General features: G+C 38.3%; 1 protein-coding gene across 3 annotated transcripts in view; it reads right to left on the reverse strand.

The window, feature by feature from the left end:
* LRP1B (LDL receptor related protein 1B) overlaps positions 1 to 20,750 on the reverse strand; it is a 744,879-nt gene that overhangs the window by 98,328 nt on the left and 625,801 nt on the right. For all 3 annotated transcript variants that reach the window (XM_081928170.1, XM_081928171.1, XM_081928169.1), the window contains 8 exons: positions 19,612 to 19,743; positions 18,709 to 18,843; positions 16,398 to 16,527; positions 15,536 to 15,662; positions 15,239 to 15,390; positions 14,815 to 14,939; positions 8,264 to 8,635; positions 728 to 917 (listed from right to left, as the gene is read on the reverse strand). In XM_081928170.1, the coding sequence (XP_081784296.1) occupies positions 728 to 917; positions 8,264 to 8,635; positions 14,815 to 14,939; positions 15,239 to 15,390; positions 15,536 to 15,662; positions 16,398 to 16,527; positions 18,709 to 18,843; positions 19,612 to 19,743 (1,363 nt within the window). The remainder of the gene's footprint in view (positions 1 to 727; positions 918 to 8,263; positions 8,636 to 14,814; positions 14,940 to 15,238; positions 15,391 to 15,535; positions 15,663 to 16,397; positions 16,528 to 18,708; positions 18,844 to 19,611; positions 19,744 to 20,750) is intronic.

Below are 20,750 nucleotides of genomic sequence, written 5' to 3' on the forward strand. Positions count from 1 at the left end.
TATTTTCCCACAATTAGGAGGTGGCAGTAGCAGCGAAGACATATCATTTTTTCTTCTTTCCCATCATTTGTCTTGAAGTGCTCCCTGGTGCATAACTCTGGCCTCAGCACGTAAGGCAGATAGGTGGGTCTTGAGACTACAGGCCACAATGCCTATATGGAGATTCCAAGGACCAAACTCAACTGCTCTGCCAGTTCTGATGCAGTCTCCAATGTGTTGGGATACAAGAGGAGGAATTGAGGAGAAACACTTCCTACTACCACCACCATACTGTTTTACATGTCAGTAAAGGAAATAGGGGATACTTTAGGAGCCAACAGGAAGGTGGGGTGTCATTTGACAAGTCCTTCAGACGTGGGGAATAAAAGACTCGAAACCTGCATAGGCAACATATACAAACAAATGATTGCCCTTGCCCCACACAACTTGAATCTTTTTACAAGCATCAAAAATTAAGCAAAAAGATAAAGAACACTATCGAATACCAAAAGGAATTTGTAGAAATCAAGACATTTTGGGCAAAATCCATTAAAAACATTAAGGTGCACTTACTCTTTGGTAGTCCCACAGACTATGGTTGATTGGAATTATCTCATATTAGAAACACATGGGTTTGTACATGTGGCAGGGGGACACAACACTGTTTGTTTCCTAATGCAACCAAGAGGAACCTAACTTGACAATGTAAAGTTTGTCATACAGTAACAAATATGACTATAGCACTTACTTTTGGCATTCATCAAGAGCTAATACATGTGGATGATCATCTTCAGACATAGTTATGACTGCTTCTCTGTTAAAAGCACCTTTCCGTCTCTGATCAACTGTGTGTCTTGTGATAGAAGACGTAGTAGAGCTGGTCCAATACAAAGTATCCCATGTTCTATGATATGCAAGACCCTCCACAGAACCGACATCTGATAGAGAACACATATTTTATATTTAAATCAAGTGAGCACGTTCCAAAATAGAATTGTGTAAAACTGTCATTGTCACACATGCAAAAAAATGTAATTACCACACAAAAATAAGCTACCTGTGCAATGCTAATGGACGCATGAATGTTTTAATAATTATTCTGGAAAATAATGGTTGAATAAGACTTGAATATGATTGAACATGATTGAATATGCTTGTGAAATAACAGTTTGAATTAACAGCAGTGGATAAATGCAACAATTGGAATGTGAGGCTGGGGGTGAGTTATCTTGAATCAAGAATAAAGAGTGATAGCCACCTAAGGCATATGCAGAGTTTTCAAAGGTTCTACTTGGGGTACGACTAATGTTGAATATCATCAAACTACTGGATACTGCAAAGCTTCCATACATACACAGAATGCTTCCAACATATGTTGCCTGGCAGCTGGAGAAACGTTCCCAACATACACAGCAATCAGAGTGGTTTGTACATGTAGCAGGGGGATATAAATGCAGTTTATAAATAGTGGTTTGTAAATGTAGTAGGGGTTGGTTTGTGTGGGTTTGTAGAACTATCAGGGAAAGTAAGTAAATAAAAAGACCCCTTCAGAAGTCATAGGATAATGGGGACTGCTGCAAGTCCTTTGATTTCAACTTGAATGTAGCCTATTGGATATAGCCATTAAAGATGGATATGAAACCATTAGCAACTGTCGTACACTAATTATTTGCCAACGCACTCATGATAAATATTTTTCATTGTCATCTGAAGTGTCAAATAATATTTTGATAACATGAAAATCAATGCCATACACTGATTTTCTCAATCTGTAATAATGCATAGGATTTATATATCTATCAATATAATATTTCGAGCCCTGACACACTAAATCAGGGTGGGGAACCTTTTTAGGCTAGTGGGCCAGATCACTATCTCTCCACCCCACACTTTAGTGCCTAAATTAAAGCACTGATGGCATTCAATACAGAGAGACCAATTATATTTATTTCATCTCATGAAGCAATGGGTTTATGAGTTTATGAGTTTCAAATGAAGTGAACACTAATACAATATGATATTAATATACAACACTCACATTATTCACCTGCTCCTGACAATCTGAATTAAATCAGTAATATGGTATATAACTGATTAACTGTCTACACAACGGAAAGCAACAGCTTATGATTTACAGAGGCAATGGTACAGTGATCACATCATTACATTGCCAAATGCCATCTATCACTTTTACTGAACTTAACGAAGATGGATTACATCCCACCAATGAGATGCAGCCCATGAATACTATCCTGCTGCTCTTCATCTGACTTGCCTGGGAAACGGAATAGCAAATAAATAACAAAATAACTGATGAAATCACATGAAACATCCTTTCTTGTGCATAGACAATACAAACAACTAAAAAACACCAGCCATTGCAATTGACACTTTTACAACTGGTTAGTTTAAACTAGAAAAACACACATAGAGAGATTGTAAACATTATTTCCCCCATGTTTTAAGTTCATTCAACCTATTATGTTTCTTGTTCTTAAGATTCTATTCTTAAAATGTCCTACAATATGGAAGGCACAGCTATTCCTCCTCCAACCTCAGCCCTCTAAGACATGAAACCTATTATGCCCCATGCAGGGTTGGCCCAGGATGTTTTGCCATTTGAGGCGAAACAGAAATACTTCCCACCTCCACCTCAGCTTTCCCATCACCATCTCCTCCTTCGCAGCCTCTCCTTTCACTAAAGGAGGCAAGGGAGTAGGAGGAGGCCAGAAAGGAACAGACGATGGCAGGCTAGCCAGCCCTGGCCCCATGAATTTAGAAAAAACAATAATGGGGGTTGCTGAACTAAAAGCAGCTGAAGAGCTTGATGCGCATTCCTCATTTCCACACACAAAAAAGTTCCTACATAAATCTTTCCACCGGGTAATGAAAAAAGCACAGTGGCGGTGGTGGAAAAGACTAGTGGATGGTTACGAAAGCACAGATTTCAGCAACAAATACAATCTGTTCTCTCACCACAGTACATGCTAAAACTGGGAACTAATAATGGCCATACATAATTAGGTGTTTGGCCTAAAGTATATCCATAAAGAATATTGTGAGTTGAGTTGTGGTCAATGCATTTTTGGAGGTATTTTAACCATATTATGCATTTACCGGTACTGCTTGTTTTCTTGTTTACTGTGCTCACTCATTGTGTTCACGCAATTTACCTTTTCAGGAAGAGTCTGTCAGTTGCTTTCCTAGCCCAGATGCTGGGAATGATGTTGGTTTCTGACAATCTGTTCATACAGAATATTTGTAACAGACAACAGGTGGTCACCATTTGGTGACTGATATTAAAGCAGTGTTTTGAAGCAATAAACCATATGAGGATATGATTCAACAGTTCACACAAATTATAAATGGCACAATGAGAGCACTAATTAATTCTTTACTCTTTCAGTGGGTTCCTAAGATAGTCATAAAGCAACCAACCACCAATTGCCTACCCCCACCCCCAACATGTAATAATAAGCTATAATAAAAATGAATAAATTGGCAGGAGGAAGAATTTGTCTCCTGACTGACAGATTGTTTGATTGTCTGATTAGATCCTTTTTGCAAACATTAAAAGAAAGATGCTACTTAGCATGATAAAATAAGTATGCATATGCAATTTGTAAAATTAGAAAATGTGGCACTTACTGAACTCATCAACCAACTCATCGGAATAGAGATTTAACACTATAATGACACATGCTTTTTGCGGGACTCTTTATACACCATAAAGAAAGTTAAATATTAGGCAATTTCTATGGAGCTTATTAGTAAAAAACACAAAACATTTAATACTTTCCCCCTGGATTGTCACAGACTTCATATTTTATTCAACTCATGGTGAAATTACAAAAATGATATATAGATCTTAAGATTTTATTATAGAAAAAGTTATTGTACAGAAGCCTAAAAATATTAAGGGAACCTAAAATATATATCATGATTAATACTCAATAAGATAAATGCTAACGTAGATGCTTTTGTCTGGCAGTTAAATAGGAACCACTTAACTAAAAGGAACAGTATCACACATATGAATAACCTCAATGGAGATATATGCAATATATTACAAAGCCAGTCACTTTGTGTTAGGGATAAATTGATTTTTATTCTATAACTCCTATTGCTTAAAGGTACAAATAGTCTAGGCAGCCTTTCAATTCAGAACACTAATATTATGAAAAATGTGACAAACTGACAAAAGCAAATCAATAACATTTTCCATATATATATATATACGCTAGGCACTGAATTAATACTAGCTTTTCTCACTCAGTCCTTTAAAATCCTTTCCTCTGTCAGATTTTTTAAAAAAAGATATGTATTGGCTTCATAACTACGTCATGATATAGGAGTTGAAAGGAACTGGAGTCCAGTGAATAAGCTGATGAAGCTGTTGAGAGCAGCCATTAGAAGTTTTGGAGCAAAGTGTCACCAACACACTGATGACACACAGCTCTATTTCTCTGTAGCATCTGAATCAGAAGAGGCTGTCAAAACTCCGGTGTGAATGCAGTGGTGAATTGGAGGGGCCCCCCTATAAACTATGCTTGAATCATGGGAAGATTTGGATCGGTGGTCCCCGTGTCCAGGCAATAGGCAAGTTACCTCTTCTTTCTTAAGGAGTAGGAGTAGATAGGGATGTGGGTGGCGCTGCAGTCTAAACAACAGAGCCTAGGGCTTGCCGATCAGAAGGTCGGCGGTTCGAATCCCCGCAAGGGGGTGACCTCCCATAGCTCAGTCCCTGCTCCTGCCAACCTAGCAGTTTGAAAGCCCGTTAAAGTGCAAGTAGATAAATAGGTACCGCTCCGGCAGGAAGGTAAGCGGCATTTCCGTGTGCTGCTCTGGTTTCACCAGAAGCTGCTTGGTCATGCTGGCCACATGACCCGGAAAAACTGTTGCGGACAAAACGCCAGCTCCCTCGGCCAGTAATGCAAGCTGAGCGCCGCAACCCTAGAGTCGTCCGCGACTGGACTTAACGGTCAGGGATCCCTTTACCTTTATGTAGCTTGGGGGTGACTCCTGCACACATCTCTGTGCCTAGATGTACAACTGTCCTTTGTGTCTAGGAATGCCTTTTTACCACCTTCATCATCAGCTACAGTCAGCCTGCAGTACATATTTTGGTAAACTCGAGGCTGGTTTATTGCAACGCGCTCTGCGTGCGGCTTCCCTTAGGTCTCATCCAGAAAAACCAACTGGTCCAGAATGCAGTGGCATCGTTGTTGCTGGTTTTTTTTTTAAAAAAACTGCACTGGCTTCCCATCAACTACCAGGTCAGGCTCAAGGTTCTTGTATCAGTTTACACAGTTCTGAACAACTTAGGTCCTAGTTACCTTACGGACAACCTGGACCTATTTATCCAAACTGGATGATTGAGATCATCTGTAGGAGTGTTGTTAGTCAACTCCCAAGTTAGTAAGGCTGAATAGTAAGTAATAAAATGGGGAAGGAGAACCGAGGGAACCCATCTCTCCATCCCTTTCCTTCAATGCAAGTGGAGCTCCATTAACCCCAAGTCTGCCTCCAACTCACCGTAATTTTAAAACAAATACAAGTGAAAATGCAACTTGCATCCCTAGTTATTATCATCAGCAAAACAATTCTAAAACAGCAGCTTTTAACGTTTTGTCAGGACAGTCAAAAGAATTCTGTAAACTGCTCTGTGATCCTCAGATGAAAGGTGGTATATAAATTTATTTGTTGTTGTTAATTTTGGAAAGGATGCAGTGCATTCTTACAGACATTCAGACTGAAGAATTTTACTAATATAATTCAAATATAAAAGGAGAAGATGCTGTCAGTCTTAACTTGCTCTTATACAGTTACTCATGCACCACTACAGGTAAATAATCTAACAAAATAACAAAACCAATACCAGGTTTATTACTGACGAACCACTAATTTATTCTTTAAAAACCATCTAAAAACCATAATAGTTTCACATCTAAAATCACCAATGTTGGAGAGCAATCTTTTCCTCACTAGTAATGTTCATGTGCAAGAGATCACAAGTTGACAACGCAGCTGATCTTACATTTTAAACATACACAAGCACACACCCCTTTATTATATTAATCCTATGCTTGCAATATGGTATTTAATTTGAAAAAGTGAATGCAGCATACATGACAGTTGACCGAACATATGGTGAGTTAAACTCTTCTTATATTTATTTATGGTGGTTAAAACTTGTCAGTGACTGATATCCTTGTGAGTTTTAAATCTGTTTTCAGTGAACTGGAAACGTGTTAGATAATGGGTTGTTTATACACTGTAAATCTACTTTCAGTGAGCTGGAAATGTGTTAGATAATGGGTTGTTTATGAGTTGCAAATCTGTTCAGTGAGCTGAAAGTTTGTCAGATAATGGGCTGTTTATGAATTCTAAATCAATATTCAGTGAGTTGGAACTATGTTTGATAATGGTTTGTGTATGAGTAGTAAATCTGTTTCCAGTGAACTGGAAACATACTAGATAATGGGTTGTTTCTAAGTAGTAAATCTGTATCCAGTGAGGTGAAAACATGTTAGAGAATAGGGTGCTAGTGAGTTGTAAATCTGATTTAGTGAACCGGAAACCAGTTTAATGGAAGACTCCTTACAAGTCATAAATTTGGTTTCTGTGCAAAGAAAATGTTAACTTATGTGTAGGATTTGGGTAACCATTTGCTTTTAGGGATGTGTAAAATCCATCAATAAATAGTGTCTTTTTAAGTAGTAAAAGTTTCTGTGAAGTGGAAATGTATCTTCAATATCACCAATTTTATTCTTGAGTGTTTCAATGAAATACTGTAGATATTCGCTTGAATATACAGCAACCAGATACAAATTTTGTTTTCTCTTAACTGGAGTAGGAGAGCCCAGTTATCATAGTTAAAGCAATGAACAGGCATGGAAGGTTCTTCATTTCCTCTCTAAGATTAAAACCCTGAATTACATCAATGACACTTTCCTCCCCAATACTACAAGCCCCTAAGAGGCAGAACTCTGAGTGACATCTAAATCTCTCAGCCACTATGGCTACACCACTATATCCAGGGGCGCCGACTTATAAAAAATATTGGGGGGGGGGCGGGGGCCCATACCGACTTATAAAAAATATTGGGGGGGGGCCAAGACCTCCAAACCGCTGCTGCTGGGGGGACGAAAGAGGCGAGCCCCGGGCTGCCCCGACCTTAAGTGAACCTGTGAGGGCCCGCCCTTTGCTGCAGCCGATTGGCTGCCGCCGTGGGCGATGAATATTAATGAGCTAGGGGGAATCCCCGCTTCTCGCGGGGCTGACGCCAGCCCCGCGAGAGTGTTGATGGGTCAAGAGCCCGCAACCCCACCCCCTCTCTAGATTTTCTTAAATTTTGAGGGGCTCGGGCCCCCTCAGGCCCCATGGAGTCGGCGCCTATGACTATATCTCCTCTGAGGCTAATAGAAATATATGATAAAATGTTTTGCTTAACTGTTTTGCTTAATATCACTTCTACAATCTGTTCATGAAACAAATGTAGAAATTAGATTGGCCATCTCAAGCAATATTGCCCTCTGTAATCTTGTGCATGAAATCTGTCTCAGATTAGAATCTCAGATTAGAAGCTGAGACAGAGAAGAATTTTGGGATTTACCATGGTCAGTTTTTCTTTGGGGCAAACACCACTTAGTTGAAACTGGAAGCCAGTGCTCAATGTTATTGAAATAGCAATTGTGAATAAAGGCAAATAATAATTATTTTTTTAAGTTCAGCTGCAACCAGTGCTTCAGTATCAGATGATACCCTAAAACCTGAGACAATACATTTAGATTAAGAAATACTTAGATGCCCAATTTATTATTACAGCTTCCAATCAATTAAAAGTCAGTAATTAATCACTTGCATTTTAACCATTTAACTATTTAAGCTAATATTGTGTATTCCAAAACTCAACAAATTGCGTTTGGAGAGTCTAAACAAAGTATAAGATCATTACAATTTAATAAACAAAAGCTACCACTCGCTGCTAACAAGAAAAGGCTAGCTGGAATGTTTTCTTTTTCATTCCCTATTATGGGAACAGGCAGCTATGAACATAGCAGTAAAAAAGTGCACCCTTAAATTTGCCATCTCACAAATTAAACCAATTAAGGCTGCGATCTAAAAATATGTACAAAAGATAAAGTCCCAGTGAATAAGAATTGCACTGTAAAGCTTCATTTATTGCAGTTATAATTTAGGGCATGAGATGGTTGCACTTTGGGGGGTAAAAATAACTAAAAGACAAGTGGATTTAACAACAACCATGCATTAGTATACTTACTTTCAACTACAACTTTTCTGCCAGACCAATCATCTTTAATAAGTTGTATGTTTCCAAAGTGTGCATCACTGAAGAAGATTCGGTTAGTACCTCTTCCTTTTTGGCTGTAGTCAAAAGTCAGTGCTATCACATTTTTGAAATATTCAGGATTTTCGTAAGGTTGTATTGGTGAATTTAAATTTGTTTCATCCGAAAGATGTATACTTTTAAATATTGTTCTTCCTGAATAAAGCAAATAGCCATCATGTCTCAGGCACGTAACTCCACCCTCGGCTAGGTAGCCATGTGCACAAGCACATGTTCTCTGCATATTTCCTCGAAAAAGGCAAAGTTGCTGACATCCACCATTGTTCTTTGCACAAATGTTGGTTCCTGCAGGGAAAACAATAAAAATTCTGATTTTTATAACTTACCATATCGTAATGATTTGATCATGTTAATATCACACACCAGAAATGTTATTAATCCATGCATTTACAGTAATATAACTATTATTTAATTAAATGAAATGGCTCTTATACCACCGATGGAAGGAGAGGACCCCCCCCCCATTTTCCCTTCCATTTGCAGCTCACTTCATCCCCCAAAATAAGCTAAGAAGGGTTGGGGGATCCTCTAGAACAGTGGGAAAGGCAGAATCAAGAAAATGACCTCTCTACCTTTCTGCTGGAACTATTATTTACCACAGTCATTAATCAATGATTGAAAGAATTGCTAAGGATTGCTACAATTGCTAAGGATTACTGTTATAGACATATATCGGCTATGAATGTTCAAATGTCTCATACAAGGTCATATTTTATTATTTTAGAGGTATTAGAAGAGATATATGAAATATTAAGAAATGTTTATTTAAACAAATGTACTTGGAAACAAGTCCTTTTAATTTCAATATAATTTAAAAACAAATAAGTATGTATAGGCCTGGTTTGGTTTTGGTTGTTTATATATATATATATATATATATATGCAGGTTTTGGTGTCCTCGGGTGTCTTCCCGTGTAAAAGTTGGGATGTCTAGGCGACGTTTCGACGAGGTCTCACTCGTCATCTTCAGGCTGGTGCTTTCGGCTTCTTGTTACTGGAACAGAGCAGGATCTCAGTGTTTGAGTTCCTATAAATACTGTTGAGGGGGTGTGGTGTATAGCCTCCAATGTTCTGGGCAGAGAGGAAGTTCCCAGGCTAGTGTGCCTTTTCTTCTTTTGTTCCTTAATTACTTGAGGGATATCTTGAGTGATTTCTTGGGTGATATCCTGAGTACCACTTAGGTGGGTCATTAGGTGTGGATTAGTTGCTAAAGTCTTTGTGTCTTGACCTCTTGAACTTTGTGAAGAGTTTTTCTGAGAAGATGGCTGTACTGCACTTAGTTGTGCTCTGGCTTGGCTTCGTGTATAGGGGCGAGCTGTGGTTTTGTGGCCTGTGTCAGCCAGATCTGTGTAGGGATTGCAGGGGGGTGCAGCATATATTTGTGTATATACACACACAAATTGAAAGTATCTGTAAACAGTATAAATCAATATATAGAAATTCTATATCTAGAAATACTTAAGTATATATAAATATAATCAAAAGCACAAACTTTTGTTTTAAGTGGTCTGGTTGGTTATAAATGTTCATTGTAATATTTGTTAAATCAGGCAAAAATGAATAACTTAAGGACCAAATGTCAAAGTAACAACTTTTAAATACCTCATGTTGGGAGTCCAACATGTTACTAACATAGTTGTCAAAACATATTTCAACTATTAATTTTAATTTGTACTTTTGATGTTAGCACAGTTTCTAATTATGGCTTGGATCCTGAATTTGCTTCTGCTGCTGGAAGAATCTCACAAACAGTGTTTTTCTAATGGTATGCTCCCACTGGTGAATGAGGGGGTGATTTTGGTTGATTTCCCTATCCCTATGCAGCCCCATCCATGAAAATTGGGTCCAGATGGTTGGAGGACCCCCTAGAAGAACAGCAGGGCTTCAGGAAGAAGGAATTGGTAAAAAAAATCCTTCATTCCCTCTGTGATTCCTTGTTGGATCTAAAATCTTCCATGAGCAGAAGGAGTCCTTCTGTCTGCAGAAGGCATACTTAACCCTATATGTTTAAATATTTGCTTTTCTGCATTCTTCCATAGACAAAAAGAAAAAAAAGTAATGAAAACAAAATGATTTGATTACAAATTCAATCCTGATTCAAATGATTTAAGGAACTAATGTCCACTATTAACATTTTATGTGTCTCTGTGTGTATTTGACTGTTCACTGTTTTAAAGAAGTCTATCAATTATTGTTCATTCCAATAGAGATATTTGTTTACATGTAAACACATTCCAGTAATTCTGGTGCACTGCTAATGGGAGAGAAACCAAAGACACAATTCAAGAGGTGCTCCCCACTGCTGATGTAACCTTTCCCACCAACACAAAACAGCTGAGCACCAGTAACGCTAGACTAATTTTTAATTTCACTATCTCACACCCCATAATCTGTTGCCATGTGGCCATAAAAATTGCCTGGCTTTTCCTTGCCTCTGTAACACAGCAGACTGATATGCAGAAATTAGTAGGTGAAGCTTTTCATGACACAAAAAGTACACATTACTAAATTGCTGCAAATCAAATAGCTGTGAAGGCCAACTATAGAACAGTTCAAAAGTTGACAGCTCTTGCCATGATATTTACCCTGGTAATATCTTGTTCCTTGTTGGGAGCTTTTGCAGCTGTTCTAGCATTAATATCTCCCAGTGGAACATGGGTTACTTCCAAATGCCACAAACAAGCTATGAGCTTCTAGTTACCTAGCATAACATATTCAACTTACGCTGATGTCAGTTACGAAGTTTATGCTACTTATTATAGTATAGCAACCTAGAAATACTTAATTGTTTCTTTTAGATGGAAAGACTTATGCAATCATGCAAATAATATCAAATATTTTGGAGACATAATTTTACAATCATTAATGTTTTAGTAGGCTACAAAGATTAATATTTGCTGTGGAAGGGTGTATATGCCACTTAATCAGTAAACTTAATCAGTAAACTTAAACATATTTAAAAGTGTTACATGTTTTGGATCATCTTTGCTTGTTGTAATGCCTTTCTGTTGTTGATCTCCATCTGTCTCAAGAGACCACCGAGTGTGCCTGTGGAAGCTAAGTCAAAGTACTGTGTTAACAGCACCAACTGACCTCATAGGGGCACAAATACTGGCACTCCTGTTACATTTTTAGTTTCTTTACAACAACTTTACACACCCTGAGTGACCTTAATGGGACTCTGTGCAAATGAAAACCTGACTTTTGGCTTCAACTACTTTTCACTTCACTGATTTTAAATGCCCTTTAAACCATGCATTCAATTAAGACCCACTATCTAAAAATGAAGTTAATGCTATCAGTATTTAGGATCTTGCTGACAATGAAGATGCGGGCATCTCTGCTAGAAGGTCATATTAGAGGGTCAGTACTTGATAAAGGATAAAACAGGTGTTTTGTGAACAATGAAATTATGTCTGTGCTTTCTCCCGTCTTGAACAGTCATCATGATGCCAATGCATTACAGCTTTAGACCTGTGTTAATTATTTCTATCTTAATAAAACTTATTTTTTTAAAAATAGTTGAAATGAGATAGAAAACATTTCAAAATATTTTCACCTGTTTTTCTCCCTTTGTCTTCCTGGCTCACTGACCCACCCCCCAAGACATTAACCATTTGTTGCCTAGTAAAATTTGAAAAGTGTATTAATATCATTCATTTTTCCAAACTGTCAGCCATCAAATTCTAGCATGTTACTTCATTATTCTCCCTTACCCCCATTATTATTTCATCTAGTGCAATCAAGTTGTAGACACAGGCACCATTCACCAGAATAACACTGTTCAAAAGGCACAACGCACAAACACACAAATATTTTTATTTCTGAAGGTAACATAAACAGAAGTGGGCATCAACCATCTATCAAAGCAATTAAAAATAAAAATAATAAACCTTCTAGAGTGTCAGCCATGTTAGTTTGTTGCAGAAAACAACAGCAAAGCATTGTGTGGCATATTTAATACTAACAGATTTATTGCACTATTTTAGGATGTGAGCTGAGGATCTTGAAAGCTTATACCTTGATAAATACGTTAGTCTTTAAGGAGATACAAAGTTATTAGTTATTTTTTAAAAAACTATCTACATTGGAAATTCAAGAACTTATTTAATAAACTGTTATACTGATGTATTAGAACATCCTTTTATTTATGTGTATAATATTCCACACAGTTTTCATTGTTATATAAAAAAAGTAACATCTCAAGTGGATGCAGCATATTGAGTCATCGCATCTATACTTACCACGAGTAAACAAAGACAAGCAAGACCTTTTGTATCCCTGAAATTTTAAGTGTATTGTGTGTGTATATATGCACAATTATAGTTCTCTGTTACCAGACCTAATAGGGAAATCAACACAAAATCGTCACATTTGTGTTCATCTATATTCTTGTAACATTAGAATAAAATGTCATCACAATGGGTTTTATCCAACTGATGCTCTTACATGAGTGCAGGAACTTTTGATCCAGCAGGAAGCATCCATTAATGGAGAACAAGAGCAAATGATTTTTTAAATTAATTCTCCCTCTCCCCTGCAGCCTCCAGCATTTTCTTCAAATGTCCTGGGCAATCTCCCATCAGCCCAGAACTGGTTTATTTTATAGGATTCAAAAAGTACTACAGCATTCATAATCTAAAAACCAATATTAACAATATTAAAAGCCCAAAAATAAACTAAGCACTGCTGAATTCAGACACACACGCTTCCCAGCCATATGACACATAATATTTCACTCTATGACAGTAGCAAGCATTACCTCTTTGTTAGCAACAATGTGGTCTGTACCAATTTGGCCGAGAGTAAAGCCTAATGAGCACAGCAACTCATCCCCAGTAGGTCTTGCTCCATGGCTCAGTGGCCGAGACTGTAAGTTCCTACCTCCCCACAGCTGTACAACTTCCCTCCTCTCCAGGGCTTTTCCAAGCAATCAAATACTGTGCCTGTGTGAAGTCAACCCTTCCTTCCCCCATTACATGCCTCTACTGGCTCTGGGAAGCTAGCAGGGAGGGGAGCTTGTCATAGCAGGAGGGGGAGACACCTGTGATTCTTCACCTACCTGAGTCATCTCTGCCTCTTGGCATCCCTCCTCCCCTGCTTAGGCTTCTGCCTCTGATTCTGAACTTCTCTCTTCCATAGATTCCCCCAGCTTACTAAGTCCTGTTACCTCATTAGGTTCTGACACCTCCTCTTCCCAGTCTTCTCCCTCTGACCACTCACTGTTGTCCCACTACCACTCCCCAGGGTTTCAGACCTCTTCCCTTGGTGGTCCTCCAGCTGGCTCTTCCCACCATTCCTCTGCATCCAACTAAACCATGACACTATTCAGTTCATTAAAGACACATAGACATAATGCTCACGGCAGCAACTCAGTCCTGAAAGTTCCTCAGGCTGGAGGTGGGACAGCACAGGTGAAACCAACCACCCCATAATAACAGATTAAGTCTCTTCTTCTGGAAACACCTCCGTTATGAAGGCTCCTAGGGTTGGAGGCTGGAGCAAAGCAGGTGGAAATGTTTGTTGTTCGCTGGAGATTCCTTGTCTAGAATTTCAAGTGCTTCCAATTCTAGGGTGAGGCTAGTTCAACCTGAGTGCATTCACCAAGTTTATGATGGACTTGGAGGATCAGTTCAGCTCTAGTTCTAAGCTGAATTTATTACTCAGTATGGGAAATGGGGTGTTCCTTGCATCCCGATATCAGTTTATGTAAGTCATGCCTTCTTGATCATGACAGTCAGGACTGACCTAAGACATTTTGTTGCCCAATGTGAATGATTTATTTATTTATAAAAACATTTATATGCCACTCTTTCATAAAAAATTGCAAGCAGAAAACAATTTTTTTTGTTGCTACGTAAGTTCTAAAGAACTTATCTATAGAATATGGTTATAAAATGTCCACTTTCTACTTTCTATCATACAAGAAACTTCATTTTGGGTTGGTGCATATTAAGTACTGAAAATATGTAACCTTTATAAATTTCCTATATATTCTATATTTATTTATTTACTTACTTACCTACTTACTATATTTTACCATGTAGGCCCAAAGTAAGGTGGAACTCAATGTCATAGAAATGTGGCTCACTTTAATTCTAAACTTTGTTTCAAACATACTGTGGTAAAATCTAGTGCATTTTAATTTCACATTGTTATTTTCTATGATATTGGCCTGAATATTGTATGATCTTTGCAATTACTTTCTCCTATTTTTCATTTCCTGAACTATATTTATAATTATTAAGTAGGGGGTTATCTTATTTGATCATCATTTAGAATATTGTTTTATTTAATAGTTCAATAAAATACTTAAGTCTTGTATATATGACTGCTATTTAGCAATTTCTGAAATCATTCCATTACAAAAATACAGTGGCTATTTTGTTTTTCATGCAAAAACAACAAAAAACGACGATAGAGAAGGGTACACTCAAACATTAAAGTGCTGAACAAAAGTTTACCTTTCTCACGTCCTCTATTGAAGACTTTCACTTCCTTCAAATTTATTCCAAGACCTGTCCTCATGGATACTGCCTCTGTGGCATCGTTTTTGTGGCCTCGTCTGATGGACCCATTTGCATGAGCTCTGCCAAAAAAATAAAAAAAGGAAATATCTGATCCACAAATCTCAACTAATTAAAATAAATTAAGTCATTAAAATGCAGGAGACATCTGGCCTAGCAGAAGGTGAAAAAGCATACTTTTGACTGTGATGTTGATATGGTTTAGCTTTGAATATCGAAAAGTGCCTTTTCTCTGGAAATTACATAGCTTTGTGAGATCCTTTCAGTGACCTTGCTAAAGAATGGCTAATCCTACAAGGGTGAAGCATCTGGCACAGAAATAACATTTTGAGACTCAAATACTTATGGAAAAATAAATTACCTGTCAGACCAGTAGATGTAAGCCCCGAAGACTGCGACTGAAAACATATCCACATTGCTTCCTGACAGCACAATCTCCCGATTCCTTCCACTCTCAAGGTCGATTCTTTCTATCTTGTCCATTCGAGCATCACACCAGTATAATTTATTTTCCTATGGATCAATTGAAAGGTAAGCTCCAAATACTTTTATCCTAGCTTTTATTAGGAAAATAAAATAATGAATGTTATGTGGTGTAAATGTTTTAGCATAGCATAGCATTAAATGGACTCTATTTGGAAGAAGGCACAAAACCAACCTCATGGTCTACAGAAATTCCATTAGGCCATGTAATTCCAGTGCCAACAAGAACCATCTTCTCTGATCCATCTAAACGTGCTTTGCCTATGCAGGGTGCCTGTCCCCATTCTGTCCAGAATAAATATCTATAACATGGGAAAAAATAGGATAAAATCTATGTTTATTGAAACTGATCACAGGGCAAGTTCTTGAGTACTATGAGCATTAGAAGGTTTGGGAAAGTTCTCATCACTGCCTGTTCACTGGATCTCTCACATATGTTTCTGAGAGTCAGAGGGTATAATGGATGAATGGTGTGGGATAGGGAATAAGGGGTAAAAATTGGCAAAAATCAGACAGAAGCACCTTGTGCAAGAATGATAAACTTAGTATATTAAGAGGTAGGTGTACAATATATATATATTTAATTAAAGGCTTTGTTTGCTAAGTTTGCTAACTTGCAATCTGTTACTTTGTTCACACATGCTTCTGTATACACAAATGTGCTCCATGAGATATGAAAATTATTAAGAATTTTTGCTAGTGCCCACTCTTTGATGGCATCACATCATAGGTCTGCATACTGGATTCCCAGCACTGGCCCAAAGGGGACTATGAACTATGGCCCAAATCCAAATTATTAAACAATTAGTTCCACATACTTATGTAAGCTTTTGGCTTGTGCTTCTTGAACAGCTGCCCTTTGTTCCACATGGGAAACATCTCCATTACTGATAGGAGACTAAGGCTGAGAGAATTACATTTTGATAAGATTGCCAAAGAAATTGAGGGCTAAATTGAGAGTTAAACTGGAAACATGAATACTTAACCACTCTTTCAATAATTTGGTTCAAATGCATGCATATAAATTTTCAAGTTACCCTTTTTCTGGGTGTACAGCTATAGACCTTGGCTGGTCCAGACCCTGAGAAATGACTACATATCGAAAAGATCCATTCAGCCTGGAAACTTCAATATAGTTGAAGCCATGATCTGTCCAATATATATTACCTGGAATGGGGGGGAAGCACCATTCAGTTATGGTGATATAAGCCTTTAAGAATGCTTATACTTACATGGCTATTAATGTAAGTTTTATGCCTGACTTATTACTTATTAATAAACAAAATCAACAGTTATATCGTTTTTGTAATGGTCAAATGATATTATAGTATACTTGTTACAAATTCATACCTAACAATGCTAAGAGGATGTTTAAAATAAATATCCAGGGAAAGGCCACAAGGAACAACAATCTACCCCCCCCCCAGTAAACAGAGTATATCAGAGCTTCTTACTGAGTTAATAAAACAAATACATCCAGAATAAAAACAAACAAAAATAATGTGGCTAGATCTAGGCTCCGCATGAGTGGATAGAGATGTCCTCTGCAGAAAGGGAGTCAAGGTGATTTTCACAGATTCGTCGCTCCTCCAGCAGCCTGCTTTGTACCCTGAAAAGCTGCTCTGGAGGATTGAGCATGGAAGGTAGTGTTGGAGGCTGCAGGGAGGAGGAATATTATGGGTATCTTACCCCACTTTCATTGGACTGATGCCTTTTCCATGAGTGGAATGAATCATAGATTCAAGGAAATGTAGAGTTGGAAGGGACCCTGAGTCCTTCCAGACCTATGCGTGCATCCATCCCACTGAATATTGAAAAGGAAACTGAAAGATGCAAGCATAGCTAAGCTACTATTTTCCCCTTGGTTACAAAGTAAACATGATTTGAAATCATGACTAGTATAATTGTTGTTTTAAAAAGCATTTGATAGCATTGAATGGAGTTATTTATATCAGACGTTAAATTTAGCTTTGGAGAGAAATTTATCAAATGGATTAAATCGATCTATCCAACCTTTCTGGCATTTGTTACAGTATCAAGGGATGAGTTCTGATACTCTCCATCTTTATAGAGGATGCATCAGAGCTTCCCTATCTCTGTTAGTATTTACTTTATCCAGTGCTTTTTTTCTGGGGGGGGGACGCAGGGGCATGCATACCCCTAAATATTTTGTGAATCTTAAGTTTGGCCTCATTGAGGGGCAGTATTTCAATATGAGTAGGAAAATGAGAGTACCCCCTAAACACTTTTTTAGGGGGGAAAGCACTGACTTTATCAATCAGGTATTTAACAGAGTTTATATTCAGAACTAAAAGGGGTTGACATTTTTTTAAAGTGCAGGGTAAGACTATATGCAGATGATAGCAAATTAACTTTGCTTGACCCAGCAGAGAGTTTTGAGAATGGGATAAAAATACACTCAGAATTTGCATTATTATCAGGTCATAAGGTTAATATGAACAAATCAGAATGGTTATGATTTAACGTTGGGAGAAAAGAAAAAGACATGGTAGCCACAGACTATTAAATTCGGGGGGGGGCACCAATTCAGTACTTGAAGACATGGATAATTGCAAAATCATCATCATCATATCAATAACCAATAGCTGTGGGAGAACAATCCAAACCGTCAATGTGTGTGGATTGGATGGAAGTGCACCTCTACTAAGCTGGTCCAGGAGCTGTTGGTTCTTGAAATGGTTTCACTGCTATCACATGCAGCATCAAGTCAAATAAGGGCTCAACTGCTGCATGAGCTATAGGCTGCCACAGCAATCTACCTTCCATCCACTTTCTGCCAAGGCCACCAAACATAGCAGGGCTGTGAGGTCAGTGGTGGCCATGCTGCTTTGTACATTCGCATCAACCAAGATTGTGCTTAGTCATCAATTTAAATAACATGATAATACCAGATGACAGATAAATGGGAATAACATTTATTAATGGCAGCACATTAGTTATTGCCAACAGATGGAAAACAACCCACACTCGTATGCATGAAAACATTGGATATAGTTTATATGGTGAACTTTACCAACGTGACTAAAAGAAAGAGAGAACAAAATGATCAGTTCATACTAAAGAGCGTCTTTCTCTCTTCAGTACTGGAATGACAAAGTGCAAACATGCTCTTGCTCTTCTCTTGTGCAATCTTATTAATCTACTTTTACAATCATTTGTTTCATATTTATAAATTGCCACAGTAGTATTCTATTTATTGTTCCTGGGGGGGCGGATGTGAAATGAGACTGATAATGTTTTTCATATGAAAGGTAATAAAAAAAGGAAAAGTCAAGCAAAACCTAAATGAACCTAAATAAAGAATTAAAAATGAAGAACTGGTGTTACCCGCTATCCAATCCACTGCAATGCCTTCTACTCTTCCCAAACCATTTGTAATGATGTCTTCCTTCCAGGTCTGGTCCCTTCTAGCTCTGCTTATTTTGTTGAACCCCATGTCTGTCCAGTATATTGTATCATTTCCTATGAAAGAAATATTAAAAATTAGCAATTATCAAAAACACAACCTTAAATCTGCAATAAATGCCATTAATCAACTTAAGATCTTGTGGGATGGGCTCATTCTAATGGCGGCCTCTTCTTAGCACCTCAAGTGCATGGAGATGCCATTGATGAGAAACAGTGCCTCTATCTTGGGGATGTGTACATAGTTGGTGTGATTTATGTAACTCTGCAAGACTGGGGAGGGGGAGGATGTTGGTACACATAAGCAGTGTACTTCATGAGTCATCTTACTGACAGAAGTGTGAATACACATGACAGTTCGCCTCTTCTGTGAACAAGAAAAGAATAGGTTTCCATTTTTACTGCTCATAAAAGGTTGAGCTATTTATCAAATGAGAAGATATGATGTTGTATAAGTTTGGTCCTCCAGGCGGTGTTGCCTTCCTTGGGATTGGGGGCACTGGGTTGGTGGCATTACACCCACCCCCACTCCCATGAGCCACTGCTGTATTAAGTTTTTATACACACTTGCCTTCCCCTTGTCCCTTCTAACAGTAACATAAGCATTCGTCTTTCAAATGTTCAGTTAGTATGGACGTTATCTAGGTTGGCAAGTATAGATCAACTCTGATAAAAGGTTTCATGTTCAGTTACATGAAAGATTCAGGACTTCTGCTCCCTCCTCAAACTCACAAGTCGCTTCCCAAAAAGATTATGGTGACAATATTTCATAACTGCTCAAGATGTTAAAATATGTGTAAAATAAAGATAAATATTTGTATTCACCTGCATGAAAATCTATGCCCACAGCAAATGAGGCTCCTGATATAGGCATTAATGCATCTGTCTTATCATTTGGATCAAGAGGAACTCCTCTGATTCCTTCATGAACAGAATACATCAGGAATGATTCTATGCCTAAAGAAAACACACATGCACAGAAACAGTAAAGATTAAAACCATTATGAATATCAGCAACCGGGACGGATGATGGGGACTTCAAGGGACACTGGAAGGGAAAGAGGAATCAAAACCTCATTAATAACCCAATAGCTGTTTTGGGGATCTTATCTGATTAATGGTAGAACATATAAATGGAACACAAAAGTTCATACAAAAAAGTTGTATGAAAAAATAAGCACCTAATGCTACAATTCTATATCCATTTACCTAGGAATAAGTCTGAGGCAAAGCAGGGACCCAGGTGGCGCTGTGGGTTAAACCACAGAGCCTAGGACTTGCCGATCAGAAGGTCGGCGGTTCGAATCCCCGCAATGGGGTGAGCTCCCGCTACTCGGTCCCTGCTCCTGCCAACCTAGCAGTTCGAAAGCACGTCAAAGTGCAAATAGATAAATAGGTACCGCTCTGGCGGGAAGGTGAACAGCATTTCCGTGCGCTGCTCTGGTCCACCAGAAGCAGCTTAGTCATGCTGGCCACATGACCCGGAAGCTGTACGCCGGCTCCCTCAGCCAATAAAGCGAGATGAGCACCGCAGCCCCAGAGTCGGCCACGACTGGACCTAATGGTCAGGGGTCCCTTCACCTTTACCTTTTAAGTCTGAGGCAAATGGCTTCCTTTGGAACCAATCTGGTGCTTCTCCCAGTTCATATGCACTATGACCACCTCCCTGGCCCCACAACCCTTCCCTTCTCCCTCATGATAAGTGACTGACTTGCTGGGAACCTCGCATAGGGGCTACACCCCAGCTGGTGAGCTACTTCTAAATAGCACTATAATTCAATTACTCCAGTCCCTTTGCATTCATTGGACAAAACTAAAGCTAAGCCAAAAACAAAACAAAAAACAACATTTTAAAAAAACTTTTCTAAAATGTTAATTTCCACACACACCCCTAAAGAAACCCCTGTGGTGGCAGACATTTTGAGAGGCCATTTCCACATGGCTTTAAACAGAAAATGGCAAGG

The sequence above is a fragment of the Podarcis melisellensis genome (genome assembly GCF_964234715.1).
Source record: "Podarcis melisellensis genome assembly, chromosome: 1".
NCBI classification, from domain to species: domain Eukaryota; kingdom Metazoa; phylum Chordata; class Lepidosauria; order Squamata; family Lacertidae; genus Podarcis; species Podarcis melisellensis.